The following is a 14896-nucleotide window of genomic DNA, read 5'->3' as shown; positions in this document are numbered from 1 at the left end:
GGCGGCCATTGTTGTCAGTCATGTGATATTTTAGGTGACTTTCACCACACTGAGCTGATGCTTTATGGCAATGCTAATGAAGTCCTTTCCTCCATAGACTTTCAATAATCAGAGTGTCAGGCTGGGTGCTAGAACCATTCGATAGTTCCCCACAGGCAGTATGATAAGGAGTCGGGGTGTTTGTCTATTAGATTGGGCTCAGATAACAGAACGAGATGGCTGATATTACCCCAATGTTAATATTTTAAATTAGAATCACTTGTTCAACACAATAGTTTGAATAAATCAGAAGGACGCATACACAGATTGCATTGATAAGTAATAGTGCCTTTTATTAAATAGTAGTTGCAGCCAAAAGCAGTAAAAGAGGCAGGATGGAGTGTGTATGGTCGGTGTCTCTAAGGGCCCTTCCAAAAGTAGTTATGTCTTCATTTCTTGCATCCGTGGCCTTTCCCTTGAGAGGCATCTGAAAATCAAGAAGCCAAGGGCAATTATTTAATACTTGTGTTTTTGTAATTAAAAAAAAAATACATTTTTAGGCAGGTTGTCAATCAAACCCCATCCCCTGATTAGGTTTACCTGATTTCTGGCCACCATACGGGCCTTGACCTTGGCATTGCCCATCACCGCCACCTGAAAACAGACAACGCACGTCAATTTGTTACTTGGCGGATACGGAGAAAATAAGTCCACCTGATCAATTTTTACACTTTATGTAGGTTTTTACCTGATTTTAGGCCTCCGTAGCCACCTTTATCCTGGGACTGCTGACCAGCACCGCCACCTAAAGTAAATCAAAGGGGGTATAACAAAAAAAGGTCAATTTTATTTCAAGCACTTTTTTTTTCTTATCCCATAAGTCTTTCTCTCTACAAAAATCGGCGGATGGCTTCACCTGATTTGTTGCCACTCTGGTCCTGGCAATGCTGCCCATCATTGCCTCCTGAAGGAAAGGAAATAATCATGAAATTATTGTGACTGTTTTTTTAAATACATATAAATAATAGAAAAAAAAGAGGAGTACTCGTAGGACATTGTACAAAATAATATAGCCGACGTTTATTGTGACAATATATTGACATTTCGGTCAAACATCATCTTTTTAGAAAGAGCTAAACTTATCGCCACCTACTGGAGACCAACAGGTACTGCAAGTCCCTTGTTTCCTGTGGAACAGTCACAATTTTGTGGCCCTATCTTGCTATCCTGCCAGTCAGCCCCGCTGTCCCAATTTTGGGATCATGGGTTGGCAAGAAAGATCCTTTGATCGTCTCTGACCACCCAACGAGCCGTGAAATTGATCCACTGCTCCGTTAGCTCTCGTGAGGCAGTGAAGCTGTGCGCTGGGTTATGATGTCATACAATCGTGTTCGGTATCACTTCCTGGCAAAGGGCAAGGTAAGTACCGCTTGCCCTGCCTCTGCCCACACATAGCCATACACCCACTCGCACATAACCATGCCCATGTGCACCTGTAGCCATAACCCCAACAAAGGTGCCCCAGTTTGGATGCCTGAAATGTGATGGGGGTGTGATGGTGGAACCATTAATCTCATCCTTGGCAGTCAGTGTCCTTACTGAAAATGATGAACCCCATTAATATGACTGTATATACATTTACCTGATTTTTGGCCCCCGCAGGAGCTTTGGTCCTGACACTGCTGGCCACCGCTGCCACCTGAAATAAGAAAAGAAGGCAGACGGGTCAAATAGCTTTTAAGATGTGAGCAAAGGACACAACATTTTAACGGTAGAAACTAATTTATTATTATTATTTTTTATTTTACTCCAAAAATACAGTATTACATAATTTATAATTTATTATTATGATTTGTGACATCATAACGACCCCATTGTCTGATCATTATGTCATCCTAAAGGGATCTTTTGATGTCAATTATAGGGATATTTTCATTATGACGTCATAATGTTATCATTGACTTCTTATTATGATGTCATACAGGGATCTTTTCGTCGTGACATCATAATGTTATCATTGTCTTATTATTATTATGCCAATTAAAGGGATATTTTCATTATGACATCATAATGTTATCATTGTCTTATTATTATGATGTCATACAGGGATATTTTCATCGTGACATCATAATGTTATCATTGTCTTATTATTATTATGCCAATTAAAGGGATATTTTCATTGTGACATCATAATATTATCATTGTCTTATTATTATGATGTCATACAGGAATCTTTTCATTGTGACATCATAATGTTATCATTGTCTTATCTTTAAGCTACGATCTAATTCAGTTTCATTGTTTCTCCGTGTTTTAGGCTTCTGCACAGGAGGTACATTAGCGTATAAGGAACAGTAACTTCCGTAACACAGAATATATGAGAGCCAGAAGAAGAAAAGCTTAACAGGCTTTCACGGTTTCCAAGGCAACAGCTTATAAGCATCCGCTTCTGTGTCACATGACAATTAATTATTCCCAGCAAAAATGATGGAAAACACATTTTATGCGTTAAAAGAATTAATTAAGAGTTAATTAATAGAACACAAACATTTTCTAAACATCATTGTAGGTCGTATGTAGGTTTTTACCTAATTTCAGATCACCGTAGCCGCCTTTATCCTGACACTGCTGACCAGCACCGCCACCTGAAGTTAATAAAAGGGGGCATAAGAAATATATATTTATAAGTTTATGAAAGCCACACTGATGCAACATTATCTGTTCTTTCCTTCCTATCCTAAATGTCCATTTATTGTATTTCTTCAAAAATCTGCGCATGGTTTCACCTGATTTGTGGCCACCATAGCCGCCTTGGTCCTTGGACTGCTGCCCGTCATTGCCACCTGAAGAGAATATAAAATAAAATGATTAGGTCTGTTTGGGGGGGATCCAGATCAGAATTTGCCGTGTTTATTAATTAATAATAAAATTAAAAAAAATAAAAAAATAAATTAAAGCCTCTTCTTTCATTTAGTTTCTTAAAAAAGATGGCTAGATCTATTATATATATCATTATTTTGTTATTATTTTTTATTTTAATTTTAATACATGTAATCGAGTAGATAACACAATCCATTTAACCCTATTAAATGAGAATTAATTGATAAAAAAAATAGTATTTTACCTGATTTGAGACCTCCATAGGAGCTTTGGTCCTGGGATTGCTGACCACCGCTCCCGACTGAAACAAACAAAAAGTAAATGCATAATAAAGAAATAAATGAAATTATATTGAGGTTTGTTATCTCATTTTTGCATTGAATCTACGATAACATTGTTTTTGCACCTAAAAAAATTAAAAAAAATGGTTATATTTAAGAAACCAGACCAAAATGTAGATGGCATCTGGAAGGTACCCAACGTGTCCTCACCAATAGAATAACTGATTGCTACACAGAAGAGATGGGTGAACCTTCTTAGCTGGCGGTGGACCCTGTGATTCGATCATACATCCCAACTGTCTCGTTTTCCAGGAACTCTCCCGCTTAGCTGCTCCACTGTCCTGGTTTTGTGGGCAGCGGGGATCATGGACCCGGTTGTGAGACCAAAGCATCTGTCCTGACCACCACAAGAAGCTGTAGAGTTAATCTGGGCCTGTATGCTTGTGGCAGAACCTTCAAACTCACACATGGACTCCTCACTACCTAATGCGGACAGCTAGGGTATGACATCATATGCTACATCTCTGCTTCAACACGATGCAGAGCCACCTCCGCCCATGTCCCTAGTCCTTCCTCTAACTACCCCTTCCATTGAAGGTTTCCCTATTTTTTATTATTACTTTGCCCGGTACTCACAGCCTTGGTGTCCACCTTGCTGTTGTTGGCAGGGGTCGTTGCACTGGGTCAGGCCCTGAGAACCCTTTTCCTGCTGGCACTGCTGGCTCTCCTGTCCAGAACGACCTCCTTTAACTCCAGACATGATGCTGTCTTTGACGGGGAAAGTCTACTTCTTGAGAGAAGACGATTGGAAGCTTTGTGAATCTGCCGTAAGTCTGAACCCCTTTTATATTCCAGCCTGTGGTTTAAGACCGTATTCCATTGGTCGAGCGTTCCAATAAATCCTCCATGTTTTACAAGGAAGGGCAATCTCTATAATTTAACAGTAATTCTAGGTTTGTCCACATTGAGTCTTGATTTTAACACGGGTGTTGTCTTTGAAGCTTAGAACTATACTTATACACCATAAAACCCATTGTTTATATGACTCGCCAATAAATATCTCTTCTGTTTAATCTCTTTTATGGCCACTTTACAGTAAACAGTAAAGGCCTAGTTCTAGAACACCGCAATTTTTCCATTGTTATTATAAGCACATGGACTTTCACAATAAGAAGCAACAGTTCCGACGGATAACTTCATAACCATCATATCCCACCGGCACAATATGTAGACTTCTTTGATACTCGTCAATTTGGTTCCTAAAAGTTATGGCAAATGGTTCAGACTGAACTTCAGAGCATAAAAGGGTTAATTGTCTTTAAAACAAGAGCCTTTGGCCTGTGGTGTGGATACGTCATTGGCCATTTAGCTTCTGAAACCTACTTATACTCTGAAGCTTGCGAGTTACATGGTCCGCATAGAAGAAGACATCTAGAATGTGGTGGGTCTTAAAGGTCTAACATTAAGATGGAGACTAGTTATTGTTAGCGTTAAAGTTATGATGTCATCATCATCATTGTAGATTGTAGAATGGTAAGCATTACTTGACCTTTAAATCATAATGCTGCATCATGTAGGAAGAACTTAGTAGAGGTAATAAGTGTTTATTAATCAAATACCAGCATTATATCTTACCGTCAGTTCACTGTTAGAAGAACTTTCTGGACCTTATAAGATCACCGGTCTACCAAAATTTTATATAGCAATTCTCCCGATGGGAATTCTTCTGAGATAAGTATTTTACTGGATCTTAATGAGTGCACCCACCAAGGGCAACCTTTCCCCGCCACATACACCTCCATCGTAACCCATTAAAAAGATTTGAAATTGGCCTCAGAAAGATAGTGGATTTTGATGAAAATATGGCCAAGTGACAGAAGGAGGGAAGTTTCGTGGGGAATTATGGTAAAAAGGGCTGGTCGGGGCAGAAAAGTGATGATGCGAGCAAAGAGGAAAATACTGGGAGCCGTTCAGGGGCGTAACTAGAAACCTCAGGGCCCCCGTGCGAGAATCTGTTAAGGGCCCCCCCACCCCATCTATCCCTTTCTCACTATCTCCCCTCTCCCTCCCTAACCCACCTTCTCACAATCTCCCCTCTCCCTCCCTAACCCACCTTCTCACAATCTACCCTCTCCCTCCCTAGCCCACCTTCTCACAATCTACCCTCTCCCTCCCTAGCCCACCTTCTCACAATCTACCCTCTCCCTCACTACCCCCTCTTCTCACAATCTACCCTCTCCCTCCCTACCCCCCTTTGTAGGTCACTTACCGTCAACTCCTGTGTTGGGAGCGTGAGGCGTTTGTCTTGGGTGCCGGCGCTTCACTGCTGAGCGCCGGCATATGACGTGAAGCGCCGGCACCCGAGACAAACGCCTCACGCTCTCAACACTGCACTCTGGGCAGCGCTGAGGCAGGTGGTGGCGGCAGCGTCATCCTGGATTTCTGTCAGTCAGGGGGGCCCAAGAGTTGCCGAGCGGTCGTTTTCAGCAACCGCTCGGCACCCCTTGGGCCCCCCCTGACTGGCAGAACTCCAGGGCCCGGTCGCAGTCGCGACCCCTGCGACCCCGGTAGTTCCGCCACTGGAGCCGTTATAGACAATATAGGTTGGTGGAGAGTAGCGAAAATAAATATTGGTTAACGTACTCAAAAGTATCCTTAATATTTGACTACATTTCTACATGGACATGGTTCCACCTACATGGAAGGTTCCAAGAGTTCCTTTTGATGTCATCAAACTCCTTTCCATTTTTTTTTCTTATCTTGTATTATCTTTGAATGCACCACACAATTGAAATCAACTGTACGTAGACATTTGAGAATACTGTATGCAACATGCTAACTTTCTGCCTGAGGGCCTATATTATCAACCCAAAAAGACAATTAAACTGAAGACCTGTAATGGGGATTTCATCCCAGTGTTTGGGAAGGGCAGTATGTCATTAAAGCCCAAGAACCATAAGTCTCGTAGGGGTATTCTGGCTGTATCAGGAAACAAACAAGCTGTTCTGGGTCTTCGAACGTGTCAACCATCGGGATGAATTCAGAAAGTCAACAGAAGGAACAAGTAATAAAGGGGAGCCTTGAGAAATGATTAACCCACTGCAGAAGTATTTGAAGGAGTTGGATATCTTCCAATACCACCAACAATTCAACGCAAAGACGGTTCTAATCCAGTAGTACATGCCTTGGGGAATGTATTTGTTGCTCCTGAAGATCATCAGGAACTAGCCAAATTGAAGGTCGCCCACTGAATAAGTGCATTTTATAGGATTGGTAGAAACTGATTGAGGTTCATAGAATCCGTATGGAATTCAAGGAATTGAATAAATGTTCATATCCACAAAACTGTACAAAAAAAAATATGTTATTTGTAAAGCAAAAGAAGCACAAGATAACCCATGCTTCTCAGCTTTAGAGTTACTCCATTAAAATGTCATGGGTCTCCTAACATATTGTTTGAGAGATTGCTCGTCCTACGAGTACCAGTTCTGAGACCTTGGAAGAGGTACCAAGAAGGTATAATGTAGACCAACATGGAAGTCAGATTCAAAAGGAACGTATGCTATGTCACATCTCCAAAACCTTCACAGGAGATACAAGTCCAAACTCCAATAAGGTCCTAATACCTGGAGTCCAGTCATCCAGCAAGACTTTACTCAGTTCTAACCAACAAGGGGCAAATACTCATGGAAGAATGTCCTTCAACAGAGGACAATATGATGGCCGAGGAGAACCATCAGTTGACATCAGCTGACAGACTGATGGTGTTGGAGAAACTGTTCATCTGAATCTGAATACATCTTTGCATGTTCTTAATCTCCTCGAGACAACATCCAACTTTTATTACCGTATGTCTTTAATTAAAGGTTCAGTCCCACCAGCCGCCATTCGAAAACAGGACGCCCGCTTTCAAGAGTTATTCTTAAATCATTAAAAAAATCATAATTGCGGCCGGGAGTACTGAATCGTCGTGTGACAAAAGCTTGATGCCATAGAAACAAACAAAAAAAACCAAAAAAATTCTAAAAACTCTCTGGTTTTCGTGATTAAGCAATCGGCGGAGAGAATAAAATGACAGATCTGCTATGGTTTATTTTAACACACGGGAGAACATGATTATATATTATTATAACATATAGCGCCTACATTTGTGTTTTATTAGTTATTATTTCTGTGCTTATTATAGGAAGAGTTAATCCCCGCTTAATTAGGGACTGTACATTGATGAATAAACACCACGGGACAAATCAAGTATGCGTTAATCAATTTATTTTGTGTTAAAGATATAGAACGGTTAAATATTGTTTGATGCACATTTAGCCGATTATATATCTTTTCATTTTCGGTCTTCATTTTTTGACTCCCCCGCACCCATGATGGCCTCTGTAGCCTCCTCTGCCGTAGCCTCCACTCCCCTGAGTTTGTGAGCACTGGTCATCATCAGTGTCTACGAAAAAATAATAGAAAATAGGCTTTATTGGGTCCGTTAGATGCGCGAAAAAACAGGTTCAACCCAAGCCAACATGTTCGAAAAAAAATTAAGCAACAATTTCTTGTTTTGTTATTTTGTTTTTCGTGCAAATTATTTTGTGAGATTTTGTGAGATTTCCGTACCTTGGCATTGTGGGTCTGGTTTCGGGTTCTGGCATTGCTGGACTGGTATGCAAGCTGGAAGTGACAAAAAAAACCACAAATTTTTTATGAATTTTTTGTACGCTGTTGCTGATTAAAGTATCAGTCCCATTATATCTTCGATTTTTATTGAAAGGAACCTTGACATTACCTTTAAATTTTTTTTCAAAAATAGAATTTATATAAAAGATAAAAAAATTTATGCTTACTTCCACTTAATTTGTTTGTTTTTTTCTTTTGCATACTTATTTTATTATTTTATTATAAATTATTGACATATTTTTTGATATTACATATATTTTAATATAATTTTGTTTATTTTTTAATAAAATGTATTATTGCCCCCGATAAAGAGCTTACACCAGTACTTGAATATCGCCCATAATAATATATCCATAATATTTCACAAATATTTCATATTTAATCTGAATTTCAGTTTAATATTCTATATTTAATATTATACGTTGGGTTAAGAGATCTGGGTAAAGTGTTACTCCAAACTACAGCGCATTCACATTCTTTCCCAAAGAGAATGTTGACCGTTTTGTAAAAATTTAATTAAATAAGAAAAATTGACATTTATTAAAATAATGCTCTGATCAGGGCCGGCCCAAGACAAAATGCCACCTGGGGCGAAGTTTAAAATGCCGCCCCCCCCCATTATCTACCCTTCCTCTTCTCCCCTCCCCCGTACTTACCTTTCAGCAGTTGTAATGCTGAGCGCCGGAAATGACGTCATCTTCCGGCTTGTAATGCTGAGCGCCGGAAATGACATCATCTTCCGGCGCTCAACATTACAAGCCGGCACCGAGAACGAGCTAGAGAGCTCACAGAGGAGAGAGAGAGGGGCGGGTACTGACAACTTGGTAAGCGGAAACCACTCGGCGCTCTCTCTCTCTCTCTCTTCTCGGCTATAAAAAAAAAAAAAAAAAAAAAAGGGCTTGGGGCGGCAAAGTGCCGCCCCTTCAAGAGTGCCGCCTGGAGCGGTTGCCCCACTCGGCTCCATTGTCGGGCCGGCCCTGGCTCTGATATAAAATCTGATATTAAAACATTACTGTCAGGAACCTATTTGTCGCTGCCTGAACCATGGCTTTTTTATACCTGTGGCATTTACAGGTATTTACAGGTATTTACCCTCCGCCCTCTGGAGCACTCAGAACTCAGGTGTGCCTTGTTACCTGGGTTGAGCCCTAGTCAATACATCCAGCTGGGCCTTGTTACCTGGATTACCCTGCCTTTATGATCCTGCCCTGCCCTTTAGTCAGGGCCTTTGCATTGGAGTGTTTAGACCGCTCTGTTTTGGCCTTGAACCAGTGCCTGTACCTGGACTACCTGCCTGTACCTGCACTCCTGCCGCCTGCCCTCCCAGTGCGCCACTTGCCGCCTGCTATTGTGTCCTTCCAAGTGGACTCCCTGCTTTTGTGCCTTTTGTGCAATTCCAAGCGGGCTGTTTGCCTTTCGTGCCCTTCCAAGCCGGCTCTCTGCCAAAAGACTTATTACCTGTATTTTATTTTGCCATACGTTCGGTTACTTGCTTAGACTATATTACCCTTATTTGCTGGTCCTGTTATATACATAAAATACACTGCATTACCTGGATTTCTGTTTGTGTCTTTGTTTGCATAATCATGCACCGTGGGTTACATACTGAACCCCAAGTATCCTCTGCGCATGGGCTCCTACTCGACCTGATCACCCAAGTCCTGACAATTACTTACGGTCAGTTTGTCTGCATTGATCGGGTTTTTGGCCACCATGGCCACCACTTCCTCCACCACTTCCTGGTCCACTGCCACCGCCGCAGCCACCACTGCCGCCCTTTGTTCCAGACATCGCTCCTCAGCCCTTAGTAAAGTAAACCTGCTTGGCGTCTGTGATCACTGACTGCCGATCTCACTTTACTACTGGTTTTGGATCCCTATTGATCATGTCGTGGTTGACAGGTGCTTTCGAGAACCAATGGACTCTTTAGAAACCTAAATATATAATTAGGTGTTTCAGATTCAGTATATTTTGTAATAATGTTTATTCAGAAACAGGGCAGGGTGAGTCTCGTTGGCAAAAATTATATTATATTATTATTATACTTCAAAAATGCTGATATGATTTATTTCCATCGATACAGTGAGTCATTCCTAGAACAACAACACCGATATCAGGATGAAGTTATTATTGGGTATAATCTAAACGGGTCATTGCGCAATAATTTTAATTAAACGTGATGGATGCGGTGCGCTGTTGAATACCTAATTTGCCAGAAATGAGCGATCGTGACTATAGCATTTCCCAAATTGTTGGGTTAAAAAAAAAACCATATTCTCACTAAACAAAGAAATATTATTAGATCCAGCATTTTATTTCAATAGCTTATATAGATAATATAATATATAATATAATTTATAATATAATATATAATATAATTTATAATATAATATATAATATATTATATATTATATAATGTATAATATAATATATATATATATAATATAATAGCTAATATATATAATATAATATATAATATAATTTATAATATTACACCATTTGTGGATTCTTTCTGTGCTCCTATCATAAGACCCGCATTCAATGGAACCTTTTGGTGAATTTAAGTTGGATCTGACTGGATGCCGTATGCGTTTTATCTTTAACATGTTCTGACCTGTCATATTAATGGGCTCAATGATGTCACCCATCCCCCGTCCCATTATATGGAGGACGAAAGATATTCAATATAATGTATAATAAGCTTATATTCAGTAGTAGGGCAACATATCCTGGTAAAGGCCAACAAGGCACAGGATACACTTCCATTAGGGGGGCAGCAGTTCCCCTGCAGCAAAACTGGGGGCCCTCTTGGGCGATCAGGCCCCCCTGGGGTCAGTGGGCTGGTTACAAAGGAGATCTTTGATGTGCCGTGATGTCATCAACCTGCGCCGATTCCTGAAACGTTACCGTTTTCCTGAAACGTTACTGGATATACATCGTATTCTTTTAATTTACACCACACCAGGGACACTTAATCGTCATGTGACATGAAAGCAGACACTGATAGGTTGTTGCCATAGAAACTAAACAAAGAATCTTAAAAAGGTTTCTGTGATGTCATGTGAATAAAATGACATATTTGGAACAGCTCCTTATTTCTCCTTATAATTTTGGTTCTTTATTACTGGACCAGGAGAATAATATTACCGACTATATATTTCTTAATAACCACCACAGCAGAATTTAATTATGCGTTAATCACTTTATTTTTTTTTATTTTTTTGTTAAATTTAATCTGAATATTTAATTTAATACGGGATATGCATTCAAATCTCTTAAGGTACAGAACAGTTAATTTTTTTATTATTATTATTTATGTCCACGTTTGATGGATGGACATTTAGCGGATTATATTTCTTTTTGTTTTGGGTCTTCACTTTTTGGTTTGCCCGCTGCCTTGATTGCCTCCGTAGCCTCCACTGCCGTAGCCTCCGCTCCCCTGAGTTTGTGAGCACTGGTCATCATCTATGAAAAATAATAGAAAATAGTTTTTATTCAGTCCGTTACATGCGCGATAAAACAGGCTAAACCCAAGCCAACATATTCCATGTTATGTATCGGATTTTTCATTGTTCCAAAATTTCTTATTGATGCAATTATTTTTAATTATTATTAATTTAATAAAATATTATTATTTGATTATTAGTTGGAACAATACCTACATATTCCTAGTATTGAGATAAATTAATAAAATAATTATCATTTATTAGTTGAAAAAAACTACATATTCCTAGTATTGAGATCAATTAATAAAATAATAATTATTTGATTATTAGCTGTAAAAAATACCAACATATTCCTAGTATTGGGATTAATTAATAAAATAATTATTATTTGATTATTAGTTTTTTTAAAACTACATATTCCTAGTATTGACATCAATTAAAAAATAATTATTATTTGATTATTAGTTGAAAAAAAACTACATATTCCTAGTATTGAGATCAATTAATAAAATAATTATTATTTGATTATTAGCTGTAAAAAATACCAACATATTCCTAGTATTGGGATCAATTAATAAAATAATGATTATTTGATTATTAGTTTTAAAAAAAATTACATATTCCTAGTATTTAGATCAATTAATAAAATAATTATTATTTGATTATTAGCTGTAAAAAATACCAACATATTCCCAGTATTGGGATCAATTAATAAAATAATTATTATTTGATTATTAGTTTTTAAAAAATTTACATAGTCCTAGTATTGAGATCAATTAATAAAATAATAATTATTTGATTATTAGTTGGAAAAAATAGCTTCATATTTCTAGTATTGAGATCAATTAATAAAATAATAATTATTTGATTATTAGTTGGAAAAAATAGCTTCATATTTCTAGTATTGAGATCAATTAATAAAATAATAATTATTTGATTATTAGTTGGAAAAAATACCTACATATTCCTAGTATTGAGATCAATTAATAAAATAATAATTATTTGATTATTAGTTGGAAAAAATACCTACATATTCCTAGTATTGAGATCAATTAATAAAATAATAATTATTTGATTATTAGTTGGAAAAAATACCTACATATTCCTAGTATTGAGATCAATTAATAAAATAATTATTATTTGATTATTAGTTGGAAAAAATACCTACATATTCCTAGTATTGGGGTCAATTAGTATAAAAATACGAGAAGTATCGCCTTCACGCACTAAGCTGCTTCTGGTCCAAGTTCTACTCAATCCTATGTTCTTATTGCGATAAACCATATTTTTTCCTCATTAAATTAAAAGAACACTTTGGTGCACTTTAGGTTTATCGCTAAAGCTAAATTTTGGTGTAAATTCTGAAAAATTGTCTTTTAAATTTTTTTTTTTTTACCATAGCAACCAATAGCAAGGATCGTCATCAAACAAATTCAATTTCTGCACCAAAATGTAAGATTTATTTAGGACTCCATACCTTTACATTGGCCGCTTGGATCTGGGTTCTGGCATTGCTGAACTGGCTTGCAAGCTGAAAAAGAAACCCAAAAAATAATCAATACATGATGAGGTCATGATGAGGTCATGACGAAACAAACACATACCAACAAAGACTTTTTCTCTTGAACACGGACCAACTTAATTTGTTTCATTATATGTATATATTTTTATTTGGAATTTTTTTTGTGTATAATTGTTGGAAATGCTTCTTCCAAATGATCAATGTCGACATTAGGTTTAAAACTAAAAAAAAGTGAATTTATAAGAAAAAAAAATATTTTTATGGTTATTTCCTCTTATTTATTTATTTTCTGTATGTGTGATTATGTCCATATTTTGTAAATAATTGTGTAAAATGCTTATAATACATGATTGTGTCTTCTGGATTCTTTAACCACTTAATTTCGACTATAAATTAAAATTACTATAACTCAAAATTACACAGTATTCTTTCCAAAAGTCCAAAACATAACATTGAGAGTTGTGTAATATTTAATTAAAAATCCAATTTATTAAATTGTTAAGAAACAAAAATCAAAAAAATCAAAGTGAACAAACCTTTAAATAATAATAATAAAAAAAATAATAATAATATTAATAAGATTAATAATAATAATATTAATAATAATAATGAAAAAAATTCAAGTATAAAGGTGTAAAATTAAAAGTAATATTTCCATTACAATATTATCCGGCATTGTCCTATAAATCAAAAGAAAAACTTCATCCAGAATTAATTAAAACGATCCTCTGTCCTTGTCTTTCTTTCATATTAGGTTCGAACAAAACCATATTCAGCCTGATGTGATATTAACCCCTTAATGACCAAGCCCGTACGTGTACGGTCTCAAAATGCATTGTATTCATTGGGTTTCGGGAGCGCCCATTGTCCTTAAGGGGTTAAAACATTACTCACGGTCAGTTTGTCTGCACTGATCGGGTTTTTGGCCACCGTGGCCACCACTTCCGCCACCGCTTCCTCCTCCGCTGCCACCGCCGCAGCCACCACTGCCGCCCTTTGTTCCAGACATCGCTCCTCAGCCCTTAGTAAAGTAAACCTGCTTGGCGTCTGTGATCACTGACTGCGGATCTCACTTTTATACTGGTTCTAGATCCCTGTAGATCATAACTCGTGTTTTTTTTCTTGATTGGCAGGTGCTTTCGAGAACCAATGGGATATTCAGAAACATAATTAGATGTTTCAGATTCAATACATTTTGTAACGTTGTTTATTCAGGGTGAGTCTCGTTAGTATAAATTTTGTTATACTTCAAAAATGCTAATGTGATTTTTTTTTTTTTTAAATCAACACACTGAGTCATTTCTAGAACAATAACACCGATATCGGGATGAAGTTATTCTTAGGTATAATCTGAACGTGTCATTACTCAATAATTTCTGTTCTACATGATGGACGCAGTGCGCTGTTACCACATGACTAAAGCATTTTGCAGTCCTGTTGGTTAAATTCGCAGATCAGAAGCTCTATCCTTCCTTTATAGTTTGCGTCTTCTCCGTAAGTCGTTACGGGGCATTAATTTGGTTTCTGGAGAGGTTTTAGACATTTGAAGGCAAAATGATGAAGATATTCCAAGTGACGTGATGAGAAAAATGCAACAGGACCTTCTGAATCACTTATTTGCGTAATGAAACACGTTAAATCTCCACATCAATACTTTGGGGATAAAAAAATGTATATCTATATAGGATAAAAAGTGTAACCATGCTTATTGAGCCGCTGGCCAAACGTACATCATCAGGCAACCTCTGGCCTTAAAGTGTCATGGCCGCCTCCTTATCGGCAGTGATTGTGTAAATCCTTGTGATATGAACCTCTGCACCAGTGTTATGATGGACTGATGGACTGTCTAGGTCAATCTGGGACATGCGTTCCTACTACCTTGGACCAAGAAGGCATCAAGAAGACACTTGGGACAGCTGACCCTCTTGCCCCGTGGAATTTATGACCCTGCCTACCACTGCTTTGCCTATCTCAACCTCACTCATCCTGTCCGGTGTCTTCAACCATACCCTCTTACTCCTCAGTCAGTCTGTACATATGTCTTATTATATTTTTTAGCAATGTTTACACTGGTCTTGAATGGCTGATCCACCTCAAACACTTGTGTTATATCC

At 37.7% G+C, this 14896-nt stretch overlaps 1 protein-coding gene across 1 annotated transcript; it reads right to left on the bottom strand.

The window, feature by feature from the left end:
- Positions 1-306: 306 nt before the first annotated feature.
- On the bottom strand, positions 307-3940 carry LOC128468693 (loricrin-like). The gene is made up of 9 exons (XM_053450455.1): positions 3777-3940; positions 3104-3160; positions 2766-2822; positions 2568-2624; positions 1622-1678; positions 896-943; positions 728-784; positions 580-633; positions 307-466 (listed from the first exon to the last, which is right to left on the bottom strand). The coding sequence occupies exons 1-9, from the start codon at positions 3898-3900 to the stop codon at positions 429-431; spliced, it is 549 nt and encodes a 182-aa protein (XP_053306430.1). The 5' UTR covers positions 3901-3940; the 3' UTR covers positions 307-428.
- Positions 3941-14896: the final 10956 nt, after the last annotated feature.

Source organism: Spea bombifrons, chromosome 11 (assembly GCF_027358695.1).
Source record: "Spea bombifrons isolate aSpeBom1 chromosome 11, aSpeBom1.2.pri, whole genome shotgun sequence".
Taxonomy (NCBI): Eukaryota; Metazoa; Chordata; class Amphibia; order Anura; family Pelobatidae; genus Spea; species Spea bombifrons.
This window is presented reverse-complemented; position numbering and strand designations above follow the sequence as displayed.

What these genes read in the sequence shown, in the direction of transcription:
- LOC128468693 (XM_053450455.1), bottom strand. Translation starts at nt 3,900, where the DNA reads ATGTCTGGAGTTAAAGGAGGTCGTTCTGGACAGGAGAGCCAGCAGTGC. An exon ending in CTGCGGGGGCCAAAAATCAG is followed by an intron (nt 944 to 1,621) that starts GTAAATGTATAT and finishes CCTTTCCTTCAG; the next exon opens with GAGGCAATGATGGGCAGCAT. An exon ending in CCAGAGTGGCAACAAATCAG is followed by an intron (nt 785 to 895) that starts GTGAAGCCATCC and finishes GATTTACTTTAG; the next exon opens with GTGGCGGTGCTGGTCAGCAG.